This window comes from Bos javanicus, unplaced genomic scaffold, assembly GCF_032452875.1.
Source record: "Bos javanicus breed banteng unplaced genomic scaffold, ARS-OSU_banteng_1.0 tig00001600_1, whole genome shotgun sequence".
Lineage (NCBI taxonomy): Eukaryota > Metazoa > Chordata > Mammalia > Artiodactyla > Bovidae > Bos > Bos javanicus.
The window spans coordinates 482,245-507,503 of record NW_026893620.1 but is presented as its reverse complement, the minus strand read 5'-3'; the positions used below and the strand labels follow the sequence as shown (position 1 = coordinate 507,503).

General features: G+C 42.5%; 1 protein-coding gene across 4 annotated transcripts in view; it reads left to right on the top strand.

Annotated features, from left to right (window-relative positions):
• Window positions 1-25,259, top strand: part of LOC133243936 (ATP-binding cassette sub-family C member 4-like) — a 590,639-nt gene that overhangs the window by 177,024 nt on the left and 388,356 nt on the right. Inside the window, exon 1 of one of the 4 annotated variants that reach the window (XM_061410638.1) lies at window positions 21,907-22,390. The exons of 1 other annotated variant lie outside the window; for it this stretch is intronic. In XM_061410638.1, the coding sequence (XP_061266622.1) occupies window positions 22,323-22,390 (68 nt within the window). In that variant the 5' untranslated portion in view covers window positions 21,907-22,322. Of the gene's footprint in view, window positions 1-21,906; window positions 22,391-25,259 lie in introns of those variants that run through there. 2 more of the 4 variants (XM_061410644.1, XM_061410643.1) reach the window with 2 other exon arrangements.

The following is a 25,259-nucleotide window of genomic DNA, read 5'->3' as shown; positions in this document are numbered from 1 at the left end:
CCCAGGGAATTGTTGATGGGCTTTGTTGGTGACTGTTTCATCACAGCCCAGCCTCATGGAATATTAAGGGCCCCGACTTACCTTTAATGACTCTTTCCTTTGTTACCTGTGGAGATAGTCCTAATGAAGAAAAAGAGACCAATTTCTCTTCTATTCCTGAAGGTCTGAAAGGGAAGGTATTGATATAATCAGTTTTATTTTGTTGTTGTTGTTGTTTTTTAACCCATAAGGTAGCTCCCTCTTGGCTGGGGCTTGATGTTGCCAGAAGTAAATGGGAGCCCCTGGCACCCTTCATTTGAGGAAGACAAATGGGTATTATTTAAATAGGAAAGGAAAGGACCTAGGCATCAGGGTGTACAGAGAACCAGGTCTGGGCTCTCAGGTGACAGGCTAAGATGGCCTCGTCACTATGGAAACAGTGTGTCTATGCTTGTGAGGCAGGAGGGAAGTAGGTGGGCACAGATATTGAGAAAAACAGGATCCCACAAAAACTGGTTTGAACCAGCTAAAATCAAGACGGTTTTGAGTATGGTGGTCTTGCCTCTGACTTCTCACTCATTACACCTTCATTGTAACACTGAAATCCACTCCCCTCTCACCATGACAGGTGCTGTAATAGTTCCAAGGCTGACCACAGAAGGCCAAAAAGTGAAGGGGGGGTTTGTCTGATCACCGTTCAAAAGCCAATAAAGAGGCCAGGTTGGTGGAAAGGAACATTTGGTTTATTTTGGATGCAGGTGTGTGTGTTGGGGGGAAGGGTGGTGCCTGTCCAAAGGCTGACTCCCCCTCCTTTGACAATCAGTGGACAAGAACTTTTATAGACAGAGAGGGCTACATGTAGAAACAGTACAGTCAGCGCTGACAGTCATCTTGAAATTGGCCATTGGTGGTCTGACCAGTGTCATCTTGATTGTTTTAGGTACAATTAATCTTCAGTTCCAGGGTTGGTTTGTTCCCATTTCTTGAGGTCAGTTCTCAGAATTGTGGCAGCTGATGTCACGGCTACAGTCGGGTCATTATATAGTTCTTTTACCTGGTTAGGGTTTCAATACCTATAAGACAACTCACAGGATATGGCTCAGAATATTATCTATAGCCCTTGAGAAGGAATTAAAAGGTCCTTAACTATGCTGGATAACTACATTATTATTATTGGTCTCCTTTGACTGTTTTCCTTTGTTTCTGCATATTCTCACTTCTCTGATTAAACTTATTCTTTGGCTAAAGTTTTTCCACAGACAAAAGGCAGGCAGAGGACATGGGTGGCAAGGACCATAGGGTCCTGCTCCATTTCAAAAGTGTGCAGTGCTTCAGTTCTTGAAAATCCCTGTCCCTTCCCTGGAATAGCAAATATATTTCTCCCAGTTGTTGTTGAATGAAATTACCGAGCCCATTACAACTAAAAACTCCATACCCTGGGTCCTCTCGCCTTCTGAGAAGGTCCACATTCTGCCTATGGAGAGTGTGTCTTCCTGAATAAGTCTAATTTCACTCTGCTTCAGCTTGCTCCTCAGTTCTTTCCTTCAGGAAGCGAAAGACCCTCACTTGGAAGCTGGCCCCAGGTACTTCCACATCTTCCAGGAAGAGATATGTCCTTCTCCTGCACCACTTGTAACATGGAGGATGAAGAATAGGGACTATAGATCTAAACTGATTATAAAGCAGATGATCTAGATTTAGGAAGAGTTCTTATTTATCTTCCTAGTGTTGTTTCTTAAATGTTAGCAGTCTGGTTTCTGCTTTCCTGGGCAAATGTATTTGGTTTTTAAAATTAACTCTACTGTGGGAGTTTGAAGGAAGACATAACTGATTCTCATCTGCTCCCCAGCTGACGCCACAAGCTACATCTCCCTCTGTGGCATTCTGTCATCCTGGCTCACAGACTCCTTAAACCTGCTGCTTCCCTTTCTGAATTTTCCAGACCCCAGGTGAGTCAGGGTTTTTCTCTTTAACTCATAACACAAGCTGATGGCAAGGGATCTCCTCTACAAAGCTGGTAACTCACCTGGCTTCTAGCAGGAGGTAAGGCATCACCCATACTTGGAGGGGTTCTGTCATATCCTGTGTCCCTCCTGCTTTGTCCTTGCCCAGGAGGTTGAGGATGGTGACCTTGGAGCCATCCATAATATTCTGATAAAATATCTTGCCATAATAGCTACCACTTATTGAACATTTCCTCTTTTCCAGAAATTGCAACAAGCACTTTCACGTAAACAATAACTCCATGAAATAGATATTCCATTTTTTATTTTGGCTTTGCTGGGTCTTATTTTTGGCACTTGGGATCTATGTTGTGTTAAGGGAGCTCTTTCATTGGGGTGCATGGACTCTCTTATATGGAGTGGGCAGGCTCAGTAGTTGTGGCACATAGGTTTAGTTCCTCAACTGGCATGTGGGAACTTAGTTCCCTGACCAGGAATCCAACCCAGGTCCCCTTCAAAGGTAGATCTTAACTACTGGACAACCAGTGAAGTTCAATATGTTACTTCAGTACCCATTTTACAGATAAGAAACTGAATTCAGAGAACATGTGTCATTGAATCACAGGTGGAAGAATTGCCCCTGTTAGGAAGTAGCCTTCCTTATTTATCTAATACAGCTTCTGAGAAACTAAGAGTTTCCAATTTTTGGAGGGATCATGAGAAAGAAAAGAAAAAATGTTTAAATTCTACTTCAGTTCAGTTCACTTCAGTTGCTCAGTTGTGTCCGACTCGTTGTGACCCCATGAGCCCAGCATGCCAGGCCTCCCTGTCCATCACCAACTCCTGGAGTTTACTCAAACTCATGTCCATTGAGTTGTGATACCATCCAACCATCTGATCCTCTTTCGTCCACTTCTCCTCCTGCCCTCAATCTTTCCCAGCATCAGGGTCTTTTCAAATGAGTCAGCTCTTCATATCAGGTGGCCAAAGTATTGGAGCTTCAGCTTCAACATCAGTCCTTCCAATGAACACCCAGGAATGATTTCCTTTAGGATGGACTCATTGGATCTCCTTGCTGTCCAAGTGACTCTCCAGAGCCTTCTCAAACACCACAGTTCTAAAGCATCAATTCTTTGGTGCTCAGCTTTTGTTATAGTCCAACTGTCACATCCATACATGACTACTGGAAAAGCCATAGCCTTGACTAGACAGACCTTTGTTGACAAAGTAATGTCTCTGCTTTTTAATATGTTGTCTATGTTGGTCATAACTTTCTTTCCAAGGAGTAAGCATCTTTTAATTTCATGGCTTCAATCATCATCTGCAGGGATTTTGGAGCCCCCAAAAATAAAGTCAGCCACTGTTTTCACTGTTTTCCCATCTATTTGCAATGAAGTGATTGGACTGGATGCCATGATCTTAGTTTTCTGAATGTTGAGCTTTAAGTCAGCTTTTTCACTCTCCTCTTTCACTTTCATCAAGAGGCTCTTTACTTCTTCTTCACTTTCTGCCATAAGGGTGGTGTCATCTGCATATCTGAGCTTATTGATATTTCTCCCGGCAATTTTGATTCCAGCTTGTGCTTCATTCAGCCCAGCGTTTCTCATGATGTACTCTGCATATAAGTTAAATAAGCAGGGTCACAATATACAGCCCTGACATACTCCTTTTCCTATTTGGAACAAGTCTGTTGTTCCATGTCCGGTTCTAACTGTTGCATCCTGACCTGCATACAGGTTTCTCAAAAGGCAAGTCAGGTGGTCTGGTATTTCCATCTCTTTCAGAATTTTCCACAGTCTATTGTGATCCACACAGTCAAAGGCTTTGGCATAGTCAATAAAGCAGAAATATATTTTTTTATGGAACTCTCTCACTTTTTCGATGATCCAGAGGATGTTTTGAAATTTGATCTCTGGTTCCTCTACCTTTTCTAAAACCAGCTTGAACATCTGGAAGTTCATAGTTCATGTATTGCTGAAGCCTGGCTTGGGGAATTTTGAGCATTACTTTACTAGAATGTGAGATGAGTGCAATTGTGCTGTAGTTTGAGCATTCTTTGGCATTGCCTTTCTTAGGGATTGGAATGAAAACTGACCTTTTCCAGTCCTGTGGCCACTGCTGAGTTTTCCAAGTTTGCTGGCATATTGAGTGTGGCACTGTCACAGCATCGTCTTTTAGAATTTAAAATAGCTCAACTAGAATTCCATCACCTCCACTAGCTTTTTTCATAGTGATGCTTCCTAAGGTACACTTGCCTTCACATTCCAGTTTCTCTGGCTCTAGGTGAGTGATCACACCATCGTGATTATCTGGGTTGTGAAGATCTTTTTTTGTACAATTCTGTGTATTCTTGCCACCTCTTCTTAATATTTTCTGCTTCTGTTAGGTCCATACCATTTCTGTCCTTTATTGTGCCCATCTTTGCATGAAATGTTCCCTTGGTACCTCTAATTTCCTTGAAGAGATCTCTAGTCTTTCCCATTCTATTGTTTTCCTCTGTTTCTTTGCATTGATCGCTGAGGAAGGCTTTCTTATCTTTCCTTGCTGTTCTCTGGAACTGCACATTCAAATGGTTTTATCTTTCCTTTTCTCCTTTTCTTTTTGCTTCTCTTCTTGTTACAGCTCTTTGTAAGGCCTCCTCATACAGCCATTTTGCTTTTTAGCATTCCTTTTTCTTGGGGATGGTTTTGATCCCTGTCTCCTGTACAATGTCACAAACTTCCGTCCATAGTTCATCAGGCATTCTGTCTATCAGATCTAGTCCCTTAAATCTATTTCTCACTTCCACTGTATAATCATAAGGGATTTGGTTTAGGTCATACCTGAATGGTCTAGTGGTTTTCCCTACTTTCTTCAATTTAAGTCTGAATTTGGCAACAAGGAGTTCATGATTTGAGCCACAGTCAGCTCCTGGTCCTGTTTTTTGTGACTGTACAAATCTTCTCTATCTTTGGCTACAAAGAATATAATCAATCTGATTTTGCTGTTAGCCATCTGATGATATCCATGTGTAGAGTCTTCTCTTGTGTTGTTGGAAGAGGGTATTTGCTATGACCAGTGCGTTCTCTTGGCAAAATGCTATTATCCTTTGCCCTGCTTCATTCTGTACTCCAAGGCCAAATCTGCCTGTTACTCCAGATGTTTCTTGACTTCCTACTTTTGCATTCCAGTCCCCTATAATGAAAAGGACATTTTTTGGGGGTGTTAGTTCTAAAAGAACTGTTCTTAGAACTGTTCAACTTCAGCTTCTTCAGCATTACTGGTTACAAAGGTTTAATTTTCCAAATTGTTGTAAGTCATAATTAGCTTGAGGGAAAGGGTTTCCTTATGTTTGGAAAACACAAACTTAAACCAGTAATATTTCAAAAGAAAAAACAACCAAAACTATGACCACACTCACCAGGTCACTCAGCAACTAGTCCTTTTTATTAATGGTTTTATGAAGGCATCAGGTTTTCCATTAGGACCCCAAAATTTCTTACAAAATTTCCTTTTGGTTTGCAACTTATCAGAAATGTCTACTTGTCAAAAGTCCTTCCTATGAATCTTTATAGAGCTGAAGCACTTTTACAAACACATCTGAGTACAGCAAAAACTATTTGTAAATGACAAAAGACTTTTCCCATACTCTGCATGCTGTGAAGGTTAATAAACTATTTCTCTCTTTACATCTCTCTTACATCAGTTGAGTTTCCAACACCCCAGCCAGAGAGCCTAGAAGGATAAAACAGAAAGGAATTTTCTCCTCCCTTACATGGTAAAATATACATAACATAGAATGAACCATTTTAACCATTTTTAAATATACTATTGTGGGCATTAATTATATTCACATTGTTCTGCAACCATCACCACCATACATCTCCACAACTTTTTCATCTTCCACCTGAAGCTCTGTGTCCATTAAACACTTCCCCCCGCCCCTGCATCCCCACCCCACTCTGCAAATGTCATTCCACTTTGTGTCTCTATGAATTTGACTAGTCTAGGCACCTCACATAACTGGGATCACAGTATTTGTCTTTTGGTGACTCAGTATTTCTGGACACGAAGTGTGTGGGTATTTTTCCCATACTAATTCTACAAATCTTCAGATACAACTGTGTCCTACAATTTAAGTCAATTCTAATACAATCTACCTGGAGTTAGTGTCAGACCTCATCTTAGGTTAAGGACTCAGTCCCACAAAACTGCTCCTTCTTCTCAATTTCAGAGCCAGTCATGAGTCCAGGTGGTTACCTTTTTTTATGGACTGATCATAAATCAGGGTTCCCATAACCTCCTCTTTGGGTTCGGTAATTTTCTAAAGTGGCTTACAGCTCAGGAAAACAGTTTACTCAACTAGATCACTAGTTTATTATAAAAGGATTCAACTCTGGAACAGCCAGATGGAAGGGATGCAGAGCAAGGTAGGAGGATGGGCGGGGGCTTCCAGGCCCTCTCCAGGAGAGTTGCCCTCCAGCACCTGCACATGTTCATCAGTTGGGAAGCTCTGTGATCCCCATCCTACTGAGTTTTTATTGAGGCTTCATAGAAGCATACTTAGGCAAGCTTGATTAAAGCTTTGGCCATTGGTGGTTGAACTGTTCCCATTTCCTCTCCTCCCTGGATGTGGAGGGTGGGGCTGAAAGTTCCTTCCTTTAATCAAGCATTTGGTTTGACTGAGAAGCAGTCATTCAAAAACCCAGGTGGGGCTGATAGGGGCTTGTTATAACAAAAGACATCTCATCACTCTTAGTTCTCCAAAGTGTTTCAGCAGCTCTGAGCCAGGAAGAGATTGAAGACCAAAAATATTTCTGATTATAAGTCACAGCATCACACTCTTCAAGGTTCGTCTATGCTGCAGCACGTGTCAGAATTTCCTGCAGTTTTAAGGCTGAGTGATATTTCATTGTAGGTTTATGTCATATTTCACTGTATGTTTGGATCACACTTTGTTTTAGGAGAGCTTCCCTGATAGCTGAGTTGGTAAAGAATCCACCCGCAATCCAGGAGACCTGAGTTTGATCCGTGGGTTGGGAAGAGCCCTTGGAGAAGGGAAAGGCTTCTTTCAGAAACACTTTCAAAAACAACACTTTTGAGTGCCTTTATTTTCTTTATTCAGATGGTTTTTATATATGGGAAAAATTCTGAAGTTGCTTATTTTCCTCTTATACTGATGTGCACTTATTGTTCACTGAAATTTATTTATTTATTTGAGAGATAAAGATACCAGAGTTTTACTTCTTGCTTATGTACTTTTCTCTATGCAACAGTTGCTGGGTAACTCCCTTTATGCCCCAAGAAGAATATGCTTTGGTCTTTCCTCTTTCCTTCTGGTATATCAGAACAGGATTCCTCCAGGACCAACCTAGCAGTAGAACAGACATTTAAGTAGTCTGGCTGACTTTGTCTGTCATTTATGTTCACCTCCACTGATCAGTATTGGCCACTATCCTTGTGTATCTTGGGCAGTGTGGGAAGAATAGTTCTCCCTTTGGTCCTGAGACACATAGAAACTTTTTGAGTCACAGTAAATGTTTTTAGATAGTATATTGAAAAGCAGAGACATTACTTTGTCAACAAAGGTCCGTCTAGTCAAGGCTATGGTTTTTCCAGTGGTCATGTATGGATGTGAGAGTTGGACTGTGAAGAAGGCTAAGCACCAAAGAATTGATGCTTTTGAACTGTGGTGTTGGAGAAGACTCTTGAGAGTCCCTTGGACTGCAGGGAGATCCAACCAGTCCATTCTGAAGGAGATTAGCCCTGGGATTTCTTTGGAAGGAATAATGCTGAAGGTGAAACTCCAGTACTTTGGCCACCTCATGCAAAGAGTTCACTCATTGGAAAAGACTCTGATGCTGGGAGGGATTGGGGGCAGGAGGAGAAGGGGATGACAGAGGATGAGATGGCTGGATGGCATCACTGACTCGATGGATGTGAGTCTGAGTGAACTCCGGGAGTTGGTGATGGACAGGGAGGCCTGGTGTGCTGCGATTCATGGGGTCACAAAGAGTCGGACACGACTGAGTGACTGAACTGAACTGAACTGAAATGTTTTTAGAGGTTGCAGTGCCCTCCTCTTTCTGGTGGAGTGTGGGTATCCTCATCATTCACCAGACATGTGCTTTCTAAGACTTCCTGTGGGCAGGACATTGAGTGGGCACTTGAGTCTGAGGGAGCGGTCCTTCTCCACCTGCTTTAAGAAATCTGTGGTCCAGGCATTGTGAACCAGTGAAGATCCAGCGATTATAACTCTTAGCTCATTTTTAATAAGCTAAAAGTAGAAATAACAGGCTTCTTTCCCCTTTATCTCTTAAAGATTAATCTGCATTTTACCTTGTAAATAAAGTAGTGTGTGACTGCTGTCTAGTAGATATGACTATTTTGCTTGACAGCAAATACAGCTGAGAGATAGGTAAGAGCTGTTCTTGTGTAAAGTGAAAGCAAAGAACTTAATTCTGACCACAACTTTATTCTACAGCATGTTATTATTACTCTCTGCCATTTTTAGTCCTTTAAGCACAGATGTACTTTAATATTGTGGTATATCTCGGCCTCGTAGTTTAAAAAGTCCATCTCTCTGCTGTACAGTTTGATTTTTCCACCATTGTGATGTACTGTTCTTGCCTCCAGGGCTTGACAGCACACATTCTAATTGTTCAATCCGACATGACCATGGTGACCACACTTCAGCTTGCTCTGAAGAAGCCATTTGCCCCAGCAAAGTGTCTTTATACACATCTATCCTCCTAGTTCTAAACTGCGTCAAGCACATCAGAAATGCTGATGCAGTGATTACTCTGTGACTTTCTGTTGGTGACTCTAAAATAATACCTGAAGGTACAGAGAGAGGCAGCCCAAAGTGGCAGGAAGTTCATGGGCTTTGGGACCAATATCTGGGTTCAAATCTTCCCCCATTTTGGAGAATTCACTGTTGTCTGAACTATGTTTTATGAAAAAAGATAAGAATAATACATACCTTACAGTAGTATTGCAAGGATTTGTGAGATGATAAAAGGATATTGTTCCGACTCTTTGCGACCCCATGGACTGTAGCCTATCAGGCTCCTCCGTCCATGGGATTTTCCAGGCAAGAGTGCTGGAGTGGATTGCCATTTCCTTCTCCAGGGGATCTTCCCGACCCAGGAATTGAACCTGGGTCTCCCACATTGCAGGCAGACGCTTTACCGTCTGAGCCACCAGGGAAGCCCCTACACATTCAATAAGTGGTAACTATACCAATAGCCGTTGGTGAGTTTTTCATATGAATATTTGTACTTCATTTACTATATGCTGCTGGGAAAGTTAGCAGCAGCCATATTTTCTTTAGCAATACTTTGTATTGTTTTAGGGTTCCCTGGTGGCTCAGATGGTAATGCGTCTGCCTGCAATGCAGGAGACCTGGGTTTGTTTGATCCCTGGGTTGGGAACATCCCCTGGAGAAGGAAATGGCAACCCACTCCAGTACACTTGCCTGCGAAATCCCCTGGACAGAGGAGCCTGGTGGGCTACAGTCCATGGGGTCACAAAGAGTTGTACATGACTGAGCGACTTACCTTTCTTTCTTTCCCTTTATTTGTTCTTTTAAGACCACCTTATGAAATTCACAAAATCTCTATCAATCTGTATGTTGTAATTATAGTACTTCTTTACCAAAAGAAAACCACTTTATTTTCTTGAGGAAAAACGAGATTTTTTTTTTTAATGACCCATAATCCCACAATAAAGAAATGATCCTTGTTATCATTTTGAAATATTTTCTTTTAATATTTCTTGTTCCGTGCATTCTTGGGCAAAATTGGTATAATGGTTTCAAGTCATTACATGAATATTTTCGGTTGTTTTAGTTTGGGTGTGCTGAAGCTAAAGTCTAGGATGGGAATTTGAATGCAATAGGTTATTTGGGAGGGGGTCGCAGGAAACACTGGTAATGGAGTGGGGAAGTGAGACAAGAAATGGGGAGAGGGCCGCACAGGATGTGTTATCAGGTATGTTCCAGGCTGGGTTACTGAAACACAATCCTGCTGGGAAACCGTAGGAGATAGTGTGGAGCACAAGCCTCAGGGTTAACTTCCCTGAGTGAGGGAGTTGGGGTATTTACACACCAGCTCCGCTTTGTCTGTTGACTGAAGGCTGCCAGAAGGGAGAGCAGAGGAAGACGTTAAATTCCCCAGGGCTTCTGGCTGCTTTGTGCTTTAGCAGAGCCGGTTCAGGTGGCAGACAAAGCCCTCAGGCAGAGTTGCAGGAAATCAGGCTAGGGTGACATGGAAGGCACCAGGGAAGATACTGACAACATTGGCTCACCCATGTTACTCAAACAGTGTATTTTAGACTGGCTATTGAACAGTTCACAGTGCGGATGAGTGCCTCCTCAAGGGTTATAGTCCGGCAGTTACTTTTTTCTATGTTCTGTTCCTCCTCACAGCAAAATTTCTCACAGGAGTTGTGTACAACCACTTTTCCACACCTTCAGACACAGTCCTCTGCTCAACACATCTTTAAAAGATTTCAATCTCTTTCTTTTTAAAATAATGTCTTTCCTAAGTCACCAAAAGATCTTCATGACCCAGATAATCACGATAGTGTGATCACTGATCTAGAGCCAGACATCCTGGAATGTGAACTCAAGTGGGCCTTAGAAGGCATCACTATGAACAAAGATAGTGGAGGTGATGGAATTCCAGTTGAGCTCTTTCAAATCCTGAACGATGATGCTGTGAAAGTGCTGCACTCAATATGCCAGCAAATTTGGAAAACTCAGCAGTGGCCATACGACTGGAAAAGGTCCGTTTTCATTCCAATCCCAAAGAAAGGCAATGCCAAAGAATGCTCAAACTACCACACAATTGCACTCATCTCACATGCTCGTAAAGTAATGCTCAAAATTCTCCAAGCCAGGCTTCAGCAATATGTGAACCGTGAACTTCCTGATGTTCAAGCTGGTTTCAGAAAAGGCAGAGGAACCAGAGATCAAATTGCCAACATCCGCTGGATCATCAAAAAAGCAAGAGAGTTCCAGAAGAACATCTATTTCTGCTTTATTGACTATGCCAAAGCCTTTGACTGTGTGGATCACAATAAACTGTGGAGAATTCTGAAAGAGATGGGAATACCAGACCACCTGATCTGCCTCTTGAGAAATTTGTATGCAGGTCAGGAAGCAACAGTTAGATCTGGTCATGGAACAACAGACTGGTTCCAAATAGGAAAAGGAGTACGTCAAGGCTGTTTATTGTCACACTGCTTATTTAACTTATATGCAGAGTACATTATGAGAAACGCTGGGCTGAAAGAAACACAAGCTGGAATCAAAATTGCCGAGAGAAATATCAATAACCTCAGATATGCAGATGACACCACCCTTATGGCAGAAAATGAAGAGGAACTCAAAAGCCTCTTGATGAAAGTGAAAGTGGAGAGTGACAAAGTTGGCTTAAAGCTCAACATTCAGAAAACGAATATCATGGCATCCGGTCCCATCACTTCATGTGAAATAGATGGGGAAACAGTGGAAACAGTGTTAGACTTTATTTTGGGGGGCTCCAAAATCACTGCAGATGGTGACTTCAGCCATGAAATTAAAAGACGCTTACTCCTTTGAAGGAAAGTTATGACCATCCTAGATAGCATATTCAAAAGCAGAGACATTACTTTGACAACCAAGGTTCTTCTAGTCAAGACTATGGTTTTTCCAGTGGTCATGCATGGATGTGAGAGTTGGACTGTGAAGAAGGCTGAGTGCCGAAGAATTGATGCTTTTGAACTGTGGTGTTGGAGAAGACTCTTGAGAGTCCCTTGGACTGCACGGAGATCCAACCAGTCCATTCTGAAGGAGATCAGCCCTGGGACTTCTTTGGAAGGAATGATGCTGAAGCAGAAACTCCAGTACTTTGGCCACCTCATGTGAAGTGTTGACTCATTGGAAAAGACTCTGATGCTAGGAGAGATTGGGGGCAGGAGGAGAAGGGGACGACGGAGGATGAGATGGCTGGATGGCATCACTGACTTGATGGATGTGAGTATGAGTGAACTCCGGGAGTTGGTGATGGACAGGGAGGCCTGGCGTGCTGTGATTCATGGGGTCGCAAAGAGTCGGACACGACTGAGCAACTGAACTGAACTGAACTGAAGTCACCAAAACCCCTGTCTTTGCCAAATCCAACTGGTACTCTTCTGTCTTCAACTTATCAGCCTCTCAGAGGCATAGGCTCAGGTTCTCCTGCACTCCGGTAACTGCACATTCTCTCCCTCCTCAGTCTCCTTGGGTGAGTCTCTAACTGTGAATGCTAGATGGTCTCAGGTCTCAGCCTTGGGCTTCTCTCTCCCTCTTTCTCTTTGATTTGTTTCTGTATATCTTATTTTTTAATGAAAAGCCTTAAATAACTATAGAAAAGTGTGAATACTTTATATGTAATCCATTTGGGAATTATTTACATTTAAAAAATAAAATTGCGGAATATTTTAGCATTCTGAAACTATTTCATGTCAAAAGAAGAGAGGAAATTTACTAATTATTTAGGAACACTTATAAAGCCATGGGCTTCCCTGGTGGCTCAGCTAATAAAGAATCTGCCTGCAATGCTGGAGATCTAGGTTCAATCCTTGGGTTAGGAAGATTTCCTGGAGAAGGGAAAGGCCACCCACTCCATTATTCTGTTCTGGAGAATCCCATGGAATGTACAGTCCCTGGGGTTTCAAAGAGTCCGACATGACTGAGCAACTTTCACTTTCACCTTCACTTTCATAAAGCCACTGGTAAACCAAAGCACCTTCTGATAACATTCACTTTTCCAGCTGTCATCCTTGGGTAATTTCAGTCTCACAGAAGACATCTGACACCAAGAGGCATCTAAGTTGCCAAAATTAGATCTGCAAACTCGTGATTATTCCTATCAGAGATCATCAGGTCTTTATTTTAAAACCTATTAAATCTTACTTTACAAGCTAGTTTAAAAGTAGTAAAAAGTAAAGTATTATTAGACAAGATAAGAAATAAAAATATAGAAAAAAATAGATGTGAAATTTTTTAAAGTCAATTTGCTGTTAGTAAGTGTATATGAATGAATCTGTAAACCCCTATACCTATGTTTCTTAGCCCCTAAGTGTATTGCACCAAATGGCATAATACTACTGCTGGTAATGATATCAAATAGTTAAGAATGTTTGTCATTATGTTCTGCAAACTGCAAGGGAGGGACATCAGCAATACATGTTAGAAAAAAATGTCCATAAAAAGTCAATACTTTGTTTTAATATTGACACATGATGGACTTCATTTCTGTTGTCCACATATAATGAAAGCCTTCATGCAAAGATGTGACTCTTAAGAATGGGAATTGTACACACAGTATAAGTTGTATGCTTGGTGAGGGTAGGAAATACATTTCATCCAGATGCAATTCGGTACTTTTATGCCCACAGCTTCCCTGAGAGTGCAATTGAAAGTAGACTGGATGAAAGGAAGCAAGGGGAGTCTCTTCTCAGAAAACAAAGAAAGAATTCTAAAGTTCTTTATGTTTAGAAAGAATATTTCAGGTTTTTAACCTCTGAATGTTATAAAAGTATCTAAAATATAGATTAAATCTTAATAATATACAATATAAATTAATTTTATAGATGTATTTCTTACCTCAAACTCAATTTCTCTTAATTTCACTGAAGTTATATTTAAGAAACAAAAAATTTAATGAAGCAAAATGGACTTGATTTGCAAGGGGTGGGAAGGAGATTATAACTCTGGTAGTGTTTTATGAGTTATTTTAAAAAATTGACAAGAGAAAAGGTAAATTGTTCTTATTTTCTTGATTAAATTGAAGAAAGTTATCATGTGACTTATAAGTCTAAGAAATACTATAAGGGATCAATGGGACATTTTATTAAAATGAATCTCAATCAATACATTTAAAAATCTCATTTCCTCTACTATAACACTTCATTTTTTAAGATGGTTATTTATTTGCTTATTTAATTTTGCTGTGCTGGGTCTTTGTTGCTGTGCATGGGCTTTCTCTACCTGCGGTGGGCAGGGCTGCTCTTCATTGTGGTGCGTGGGCTTCTCATTGCCGTGGCTTCTCCTGTTGTGGAGCACAGGCCCTAGGGCGCACATGCTTCAGGAGTTATGGTTTGTGAGCTCAGTGGTTGCAGAGCGTAGGCTCTAGAGTGCAGGTTACACAGCCTGTCGGATCTTCCAAGGGCAGGGATAGAACCCACGTCTCCTGCGTTGGCAGGCAGATTCTTAACCACTGGACGACCAGGGAAGTTTGAATGTATAATCACCAGTGTCTCACAAGAATTTCATAGAGTTTTCTTTCTGGGGCAGGTGGGGTGGGGCAGGCACAGAGATTTCCTTCTCTCCCCTGCCCCCACACACCATAGCTTCCCCACTGTCAACACAGAGTGAAAGATTTGCTACATCTGATGAATCTATAGAGACACAGCAGTCACCACAAATCCATAGTTCACGTCAGGGTTCACTCTTGGTGTCGTGCATTCCATGGGTTTAGACAAATGTATGATAACATTTCCATCATTGTGGTATATTACAGAATATTTTCATTGCCCTAAAAATCCCCTGTGCTCCATCTACTCATCTCTCATCCTACCTCCACCCTCTGGCAACACTGATTCCTTACTGTCTCCATAGTTTGCCTTGTTGTCATATAGTTAGAATCATACAGCATGTAGCCTTTTCAGACTGACTACTTTCACTTAGTAATGAGGATTTACATTTCCTCTGTGTTGTTTCATATGTTGGTAGCTCATTTGTTTTAGTTCTGAATAGTACTCCATTGCCAGGATGAACCAGTTTGTCCATTCACCTGTTGAAGGATATCGTGATTGCTTCCAAATTTTGGTAGTTTGAATAAAGCTGCCCTAGATATTCCAGAGGTTCAAAAAAATGGTTTCTCTTCCTTAAAAATTAAATACATAATGAACCAGCTTACTTCAAATATGCATCCAAACCAGACTGAAGAGGCACCTCCTTTCTTTCATTTCATGCTCTCTCCATATTTACATTAATTGTAAATTAATTAATTTACATTAATTGTTGTTAATATTAGCATATCAATTCTTTCCATCTTCTATTTTTTAAAACAGTGAAGGAAAATGTAATAAAACACCTAAATGGATCTACAAAGAAGGGCCATTATGATACAGAGATGATTGTTTTATGGAAACTGAACAAGTTGACTGATAGAAATGGATGGCAATACTTGGTAATCAGTTGCTGGGTGAAATTCTAAATTTTGAAGTAAGAAAAGTGGTTTGAGGTTAGCAGAGTAAAGGTTATGACCCAACAGGACATCTAGATGTGTGCTAGAAATAGCCTCCCTGGCTGTTTTGATTAATGAGTAGAAACTTAAGTCTCTTGGCTGTTGCAGAACAATAAGTGACATACACATAAAGGTATCAAAACTTGTAGTCCAGAATTTGGTCTCAATTTAGACAGAGTGGTGTCTCTCATGGGGTACAAGCAAGCTATACCACATAATTTGATTCTGAACTTTGTGTGGCTACATGACATGGAGTTAAATGTATCCTTACAGATCAGCTCATTTGAAGAGGTGGCACCTCAGGCTCTCAGATCAAAACTATCAGCTTTGAACCAAAAGCCAGTTGCTCTTTCCCAGTTGCTTCTTTTCTAAAGCTATCACCTTACCATGGATCCTCCATCTGGTAGATTGTTGTCAATAGTAAAATAAAATATTGTCACCACACAGAATCCAGAGAAACCCACTGCAGGGAGTAAAACAAACAAACCCCTCCCCTCCCCCCCCCCCCCAAAAAAAAAAAAAAAAACAACAAAAAAACCTATCACTTTGATCTCGATTCCTCTGTGTGGTAGACTCTGGTCAATAGTAAAATACCATCACCAGGCAGAATCCAGCAAAACCTACTACAAAGTAAGAATCCAGAAAGAACCTACAGTTGAGTCAGAAAAAGGTATTAGCTGTCAGTGCAGTAGAGATAAGTCAATATGCTGCTGCTGCTAAGTCACTTCAGTCGTGTCCGACTCTGTGCGATCGCAGAGACAGCAGCCCACCAGGCTTCCCCGTCCCTGGGATTCTCCAGGCAAGAACACTGGAGTGGGTTGCCATTTCCTTCTCCAACGCATGAAAGTGAAAAGTGAAAGTGAAGTCGCTCAGTCGTGTCTGACTCTAGCAACCTCATGGACTGCAGCCTACCAGGCTCCTCCGTCCATGGGATTTTCCAGGCAAAAGTACTGGAGTGGGGTGCCATTACCTTCTATGGTAAGTCAATATACAGTGGGCTGATTCTGAGTTGACAGGTGATACACAACACATTTTGTCATGAAAGAGAAATGAAGGAATGGGAATGGCAGGCAGAGCCTAATAGCTTCTTTGCCAGAATACCTCACAACTTCTTTGTTGCTTTCATCAGTACACTCTCAGCATCCAGCTTTTTAAAGATCTTTTCCCATTTTGGTCGTTGTTCAAAGGTTTCAATACCATTTTTGCTGTTGCTGCCTGGGTTTTCTCCAGTTGTGGTGAGTGGGGGCTACTGTTTGTTGTGGAACATGAGCTATTCATACTGTTCATGGGGTTCCCAAGGCAAGAATACTGAAGTGGTTTGCCATTCCCTTCTCCAGTGGACCATGTTTTGTGAGAACTCTCCACCATGACCCGTCCATCTTGGGTGGCCCTACATGGCATGGCTCATAGTTTCATTGAGTTAGACAAGGCTGTGATCCATGTGATCATTGTGGTTAGTTTTCTGTGATTGTGGTTTTCCTTCTGTCTGGCCTCTGATGGATAAGGATAAGAGGCTTATGGAAGCTTCCTGATGAGAGAAATTGAGTGCAAGGGAAACTGAGTCTTGTTCTGATGGGTGGCAATGCTCAGTAAATCTTTAATACAGTTTTCTGTTGATGGGTGAGGCTGTGTTCTCTCTCTGTTGTTTGGCCTAAGGCCAAACTATGGTGGGGGTAATGAAGATAATGGAGACCTCCTTCAAAAAGATTTGTGGACACAATGTTGCATTCAGTGCCCCTAACTCAGCAGCAGGCCACTGCCGACTCACACCTCTGCAGAGACTCCTGGATACTCCAAATCTTGCAGAATTTCTGAGGGTCAGTAATCCGGGAGCAACTTGGCTGGGTGACCTGGCTCAGGGTCCCTCATGGGGCTGCAATCAGATGCATGCTGGAGCTGCAGCCATCAGAAGGCTTCTCTGGGGCCTCACTCAGCAAAGTAATTCTCAAAATTCTCCAAGATAGGCTTCAACAGTACATGAACTGAGAACTCACAGAGGTTCAAGTTGGATTTTAAAAAAGCAGAGGAACCAGTGACCAAATTGCCAACATCTGTTGGATCAAAGAAAAATCAAGAGAATACCATAAAAACATCGACTTCTGCTTTCTTGACTATGCCAAAGCCTTTGACTTTGTGGATTACAAGATACTATTTAAAATTCTTTAAGAGATGGGAATACCAGATGACCTGACTTGTCTCTTGTCTGTATGCAGGTCAAGAAGCAAGAGTTAGAACTGGACATGGAACAATGTACTAGCTTCAAATTGGAAAAGGAGTCTGTCAAGGCTGTATATTGTCACACTGCTTATTTAACTTATATGCAGAGTATATCATGTGAAATGCTGGGCTGGATGATGCACAAGCTGGAATCAAGATTGCCAGGAGAAATATCAAAAACATCAAATATGCAGATGATACCACCCTTATGGCAGAAAGCGAAGAGAAACTAAGGAGCATTTTGATGAAAGTGAAAGGGGAGAGTGAAAAAGCTGGCTTAAAGTTCAACATTCAAAAAAAGAAGATCATGGCATCCTGTCCCATCACTTCATGGCAAATGGATGAGGAAACAAAGGAAACACTGACAGACTTTATTTTCTTAGGTTACAAAATCACTGCAGATGTTGACTGCAGCCATGAAATTACAAGATGCTTGATCCTTGGTAGAAAAGCTCTGACCAACCTAGAAGTGAAGTGAAATGAAGTCGCTCAGTCATGTCCAACTCTTTGCGATCCCATGGATAGCCTACCAGGCTCCTCTGTCCATGGAATTCTCCAGGCAAGAATATTGGAGTGGGTTGCCATTTCCTTCTTCAGGGCATCTTCCCGACCCAGGGATTGAACCCAGGTCTCCTGCATTGTAGGCAGATGCTTTACCATCTGAGCTACCAGGGAAGCCAAGACCAACCTAGACAGCATATTAAAAAGCAGAGACATTATTCTGCCAACAAAGGTCTGTCTAGTCAAAGCTGTGGTTTTTCCAGTAGTCATGTTTGGATGTGAGAATTGGACCATAAAGAAAGCTGAGCCCCAAAGAACTGATGCTTTTAAACTGTGGTGTTGGAGAAGACTCTTCAGAATCCCCAGGATTGCAAGATCAAACCAGTCAATCCTAAAGAAAGTCAGTCCTGAATATTCACTGAAAGGACTGATGCTGAAGCTGCAACTCCAATACTTTGGCCACCTGATGTGAAGAACTGACTCATTGGAAAAGACCCTGATGCTCGGAAAGATTGAAGGTGGGAGGAGAAGGGGAACAGTTGATAAGATGGTTGGATGGCATCACCAAGTCAATGGTCATGAGTTTGAGCAAGCTCTGGGAGTTGGTGATGGACAGGGAAGCCTGGCATGTTGCAGTCCATGAGGTTGCAAAAAGTCGGATACGACTGAGCGACTGAACTGAACTGAACAGGCTTTTCATTGCAGTGACTTCTCTTGTTGCAGAGCATGGGCTCTAAACACACAGGCTTCAGTAGTTGTGGTGCTTGGGCTTAGTTGCCCCTTGGTGGCATGTGGGATCTTCCTGGATCAAGGGTTGAACCTGTATCCCCTGCATTGGCACGTGGATTCTTATCCACTCTACCACCAGGGAAATCTAAAGCATTTCTGTAAAAGTGATTCATGATTTATTCAATCACTTTGCTATTGCTGAACTTAGAAGTTAGGATGTTTCTCAATTCTAATATTATAACAAGAACTGCTCTCTGAGAAACACGAAAGTGAGAGTTAGTCGCTCAGTCATGTCCGACTCTGTGATCCCATGAACTATACCCTGCTAGTTTCCTCTGTCCATGGAATTCTCCAGGCAACAGTACTTCCTGGAATGGGTTGCCATTTCCTTCTCTGCGGGACCTTCCCAATCCAGGTATTGAATCCTGGTCTCCTGCATTGCAGGCAGATTATTTACTGTTTGAGTAGTTGTACATAAGTAGCTGTTTATAGCTGACTTTTTATCTTCTTCATCTTCAAAGTGGAAATCTTATTGAGTCACAAAGCATGAACATTTTTAAGGCTCTTAAAAATAAATATTGTTAGCTTATTTTATGAAAAAACTATTATAATTTATATTTTGCCAATATTATACTACAGTGCCTATTAGACTTTGCCTTCATTAGGTTGGGGTATTCTGGTTTTTCTGTTTTTTTTTTTTTGTTGTTGTTGTTATGATTATTATACCTCTTTATTTTGCTGAAAAACATTTGAAGTGTGAAAATGTGTGATACAATCAGCACCAGCAGCATCACGAAACATCCTTAATTTATCAGGGTAAGAATGAATGTGTTTGTGTTATTTTATTATTTTTTATTCTTTTGCTGAAATTTCCTTTTTACCTATTCTTTTTCTAGATTGTGAGCCTGATGAAAATAGGAATTTCAATTTTTTAGGTATATTATTTTCTGAGGACATCTTTATCAACTCTCAACAGTTTCTGGACAACTCAGTCAGTAATGGACTAGTGTTTCTGATGAACTGAAAACAAAATAACTCAAGGTTCCATTATTATTATAACATCTTAGAGGAAGATCAAATAGAATATATTGGCAGAAAATACGGAGTTTTGTTTACATTTTTATACCAGAACTCTCTGTAAAAGTGTCATAATGCAAGTATGTCTGAGAGCCAGTGGGAAGTGACAGAAGTAATTCATTACTAGTAACAAAGTTCTGAAATGTGAGGATGATTTCTTTTCATGAATTAGATCACATTCAAGGATTTTATGTCCAGAAGAGGATACTAAGAAATTTCAAAAGATCTTAGTTAAAAAAAATAAAATAAAAAGACAGCAGAAACTAAAGGAACTGAATGTATTTGTCAGTTTGGAGATGGCTAATTATGGTCCTGAGATAGTTGTGGGGACCGGATGGAACAGTCTGGGGCAGTCTGACAGACTTCCAACTGTAGCAACCAATTCCTTCATCTTTGGAGTAGAACTAGTTGCTGAGTGTTTATAGCACTGGAAAATATAGGGGATCTAAAAGAGAACTGTAAATCAGGACAAGTCTGGTACCATACCTTGTGGATTGCATTATCTGAGAGAAAGCTAACACAAGAAAGGTAGGTAATTGAAAAATTAAAATTTTCAGCTCTAATCATTCTTCTTTTTTGCAACAGAAAATTTCAAACATGCATGAAATATCAAGAAAATAGTGTAATAAATTCTCATCATGCCCATCAATACAAAATTATCAACACCTTGCCATTCTTATATGTTTGACTCATTAAAAAAAGTCTGAATACATTAAAGATTTCTTTAAAATCAATCTCCCCTCTGGCATTAAGGTATAACTGACAAATAGTATATATATTTAGATGTTCAACATGTTGACTTCATTTATATATACAATGTGAAATATTCATCACAACTGAGAGAGTCAATTCCTAGGTAGGTTGCTAAGAAGTCCAGGGTCCCCAAGGAAGAGAAAGGGGTCTGGAGCCCTAAAGAAGAAGAAAGGGGTCTGGGGCTCTCAAGAAGAAAAATACAAACTATTTTTTCCTACATAGCTTTGTGGTAGTCAATATAACAATGTAGCTTGCTCCAGGACATGTTTGTCCTTCTTGAGAACCTTCTGACTAATCCTGTCATCTTCCAATGTATGTTGTGGGAGTGGGTCTACTAAAATATATAAGGCCTTGATAAGACTACCTAGTGGGGGCACTCTCCATCCCCCGCCCCCGTCCCCCTTCTGATGTCTATGTCAGAATATTTCTCTGTCCCTTTTCACAGTTTAATGAAACTCTGCTACACAAAAGCTCTTGAGTGATCAAGCCTGGTCCCTGGTCCCGAAGCTAAATCTTCTGCTTCGGAGATCACAAATTTGACGCCATTCACTGTAAGCTATCATAACCAAGCCAATCAACATGTCCATTACTTCATACTTTTTCCATTTTTCTTTTTTATGTTGAGAACTACTACTCTTTAAGCAAATTAAAGGTACACAGCAATATTATCACATTGCTGTACACCAGTTTTCTGGAACTTACCTTTTCATCTTGCATAACTGAAGCTAAAAGCTGTCATTAGTAACACCAATCTTAGCCAAGGTATATGAGAAATTATTAAAGAATAATATGGTGATCTTGTTGTAGGTACAAAAATTTTTATATTTCCTCATTTAGAGTAGAAGTGAAGAGAAACTGTTGAGCTGGTAACTAAACACTTCTGAATTGGAGCCCAAGATTTTGTTCATTCAGTCCTGCAGTCATTCATTCATTCACACAGCATATTCTAGGCACTTTTCACACACACTGTCATGTACCAGTGAGACAACCATGCTGAACCCCAAACTTGGGTCCAAGACCTTGGACAAAGGCTATCCTTGAGCCTCATCTTTCTCATCTGTAGGATAGGGATAATACCTTCCTGAACAGGACATTGTTAGAGTTGAAACTGAGGTAAGGTCCCCAGAAATGTATTTTGTGACATATGTCACTGTTACTTATCTGTTTTGAAAGCATGATGAAAGAAATTAGGAGGCAGTTTCTCTCCCCCCAGACTCCCCTTTCCCAATCTAAGAGGGCAGCAAAAAGCTCACAGAGGTTCCCTCACAATACAACGTGTGAGATGCCACAGGACATCTCACATGGGCTGATCATGCCTTCTGCCAGCTTTCTCCAGGCCTTCCTTGCAGCCCATGGGGAGCTTCGGAGCAGCAGAGGAGGGCAGAGCCTGAGCCTCCCCTCTTCGCCTTCTGGGTGAGCCCCTGGGCTCAGAACAGGAGTTTCAGCGGAGTTTGCCGCCAGGTGGGATCCTTGGAGCTGGCTTATTTGTGCTGTCCGGTCCGCCTACCCTCCTCCATCAAAGAGCCGGTGGCCTTGCCTCCCACTTGCTTGAGGCTCCTGGAAGCTTTGGCCTGACGGCCTCTTCGTCCTGCAGCCCCACACACGGCCCTACTTCTCCCAGAGCCTTGACAGCAGCGCAGAACCGGTGACCCGGAGGCGACCCTGGAGGTTGCGCAGTCCCGGGAGGCGGAGACCTGGCGGGCGGTGGGTGCTCCATTCCCGGAAACCTGTGGTTCTCCGGGCCCGCCCAGCAGACCCCGAAGGCGGACTGGTCTCCAACATCCCCGCGGTCGCCTCCAGGAGCAGCGGGAGCCTCACCGCGGCCAGAGCAGCGCTGCGCCGCTCCATAGCCGCCCCGGCCTGGACGATGCCGCTGCTGTACCCGAAGCCCAACCCGCTGCAGAAAGCGAACCTCTGCTCGCGCCTGTTCTTCTGGTGAGCGCTCCCCGGCCGTGATACGCGGTAGTCTCGGCGCCCTCCGCTGCCCCGCTATTCGGAAACAAGTGTGGACCCTCCCAATGCTGTCCTGCACCCGCTGCACCCTGGGAAGGCGGAGCACGACTGGGCAAGGAAATGGGGAGCAGGGCTGGGGAGGCGACCCGGTGACCTGGTTGGGGAGATACAGGGTCTCCGTGCCTTGCCGCTGGCAGCCCCTCCAGAGCCAGAAAACAGGAAGCTGGAAGGCTGCCTAGGGGGAAATCACAGCCCAGAGGGAAAACGCACTGAACACCCCGCCTCCACTCTTACAGGCTTCCCCTGAACTGCTCAGGAATTCGCAGTTCTGAACTGAAGCGGCATACCTCCACCCCCTACCCCGTCCCCAGCCCCAAGCAAGCAGCTTATGAACAGCTTCCTTTATCTAATTAGTGCCTTGGACCGTTGTTGTTCAGTCGTTCAGTCCTGTCCAACTCTCTGCAACCCCGTGATGGCAGCACAGCTGGTCTCTGTCCCTCACCATCTCCGGAGTTTGCCCAAGTTCATGTCCATTGCATCTGTGATGTCATCTATATATCTCACTCCCTGACACCCTCTTCTCTTGCCCTTAATCTTTCCCAGCATCAGGCCCTTTTCCAGTGAGTCATGTGTTTGCATCAGATGACCAAAATACTGGAGTTTCAGCTTCAGCATCAGTCCTTCCAAAGAATATTCAGGGTTGATTTCCTTTCAGATTGACTGGTTTGATCTCCTTGCTGTCCAAGGGACTCTCAGAAGTCTTCTCCAGCACCACAGTTCGAAGGCATCAGTTCTTCAGTGCTCCACCTTCTTTGCCATCTTTCAGTAATGTCGCCGCCTTTCCCACCTGCCCTGTCCAACAGTATGTTCCAGCTCCACTGGCTTCCCTCTGCCCCCATGTCTATGATCATGTATTTCTTTCCCTCTCCCTTTTTCCTTGTGTGGCTCTCACTATATATCCTGGTTTCTAGTTGTGGCAAATTTCATGTGGGTAAAAAAATGAAAGGTTTTTTTATTTAATGATTGGGAACACTATTCTTGAACACATTTTGCTTTTGCCTGGGACACACAGTCAGGACTGGAGGATTTATTTGATCAGCCCCTTTCCTTATTGTGGATATCTCCACTTCCACCTTTGGGGATCACTCTGGGGATAGGGTCCCTGAAGCCTGTGAGGTCTTTCCCAATCTCTAGCCTTCAGAGAAGCAGTGCATGGTCTTGATACAGGTGGTCGTGCCCAGGAATCATTTGGTTCTGAAACCACTGAAGGGTCCCTGAGCCCAGAGGAAACACACAGATGAAAAACAGCTCAGAGAGTTGCAGCTCTTAACTGAAGTGTTCCATGTGGTAGCTGGGCCACTAACTATGTGGTCCTGAACCTTTGGGCTTTAATCACACTTGGATGATTACTAGTTGTTTTATTTCTGGACCCTAACCCATTTATATTTCCCAAATTTCTAGTATTTCCTTCTTTTATGGAACAGCCCGGGGGACCTCCGGGGATTGGGAGCTCCTATGCTTGTTTTGATGGTGGTGTACTTAGTGTGTGTAGCTTCATCTCCTGGCCATTTGGTGGCCCTTAAGGAAAGAGGGGCCTAGAAGAAGGAAAATGGGTGTGGTTACTGTAAATAATAATAAAGGAGGAAAAAATTCTTAACTTCAGGCAGGGCAAGGAACTTTCCAAACACCTTCTGTTTGTGAGTTTTCAAAATGTGTGTGCCTGGAAATGGGAAGGTGAGGACTTTTCATTGATTTGAGTAGGCACCTATTTCCAGTTTTCCTGCTGGAGGGAAAGGCACTATTACCTCTTCTTTTATACCTGAAGGCACTGAAGCAGAGAGGTTGAGTAAGTCGCTTACCGCCACACAGCCAGTAAGTAATGGAGCAGGATCCCAAGTCAAGCAGTCTGGCTCTGAAGACGGTGTTCCTTGTATATGTAACTGATGTCACCAAATTGCTCTCCCGCCTTGTGCTGGGCTCTGAGCCCAGGCTAAGATTCCTTATCTTGGCTGAAGAGGTTGTTTTTCCACTCAGATTCCCACAGCAAATAACTAAATTGATGGTGCGACTGGAACAGCACAAATTTTATTCAATGATCAAAGAATGAAGAAGCGAGAGCTTAGTTTAAAAATCAACTTCTCAACACAATTTGGGTCAAGGTAAAAGCAAGGAAATTGAATCAAGAGAGGGAGGAATATTCATGACTTATCTGAGAACAAGGGTGTGATTTGAACCTGAATGAGGTCCAAAATGAGGCAACACTCATTTTTAGTCCTTGTGTGGGTTGTTGTCATGACCATTGTGAGCTGTCACGGCACAGGTGAGTATGCCATTTAGCATACTAATACATTACAGTGAATACACAAATGAGACTCAGGGTCTAGGGGAGGTTAGGTTTTTCCCCATTTTGGGCCGGAAAGTGAAAGTTAGTCACACAGTTGTGGCCAACTCTTTGCGATCCCATGGAATGTAGCCCACAGATCCACTGTCTGTGGAATTCCCCAGGCAAGAGTATTGCAGTGGGTTGCCATTTCCTTCTCCAATTTTGGGCCTAGCTAGTTCTAACCAGAGAAGGCAATGGCAACCCACTCCAGTACTCTTGCCTGGAGAATTCCATGGGTGGAGGAGCCTGGTAGGCTGCAGTCCATGGGGTCGCTAAGAGTCGGACATGACTGAGCGACTTCACTTTCACTTTTCACTTTCATGCATTGGAGAAGGAAATGGCAACCCACTCCAGTGTTCTTGCCTGGAGAATCCCAGGGATGGGGGAGCCTGGTGGGCTGCCATCTATGGGGTCCCACAGAGTCGGACACGACTGAAGTGACTTAGCAGCAGCAGCAGTTCTAACCAG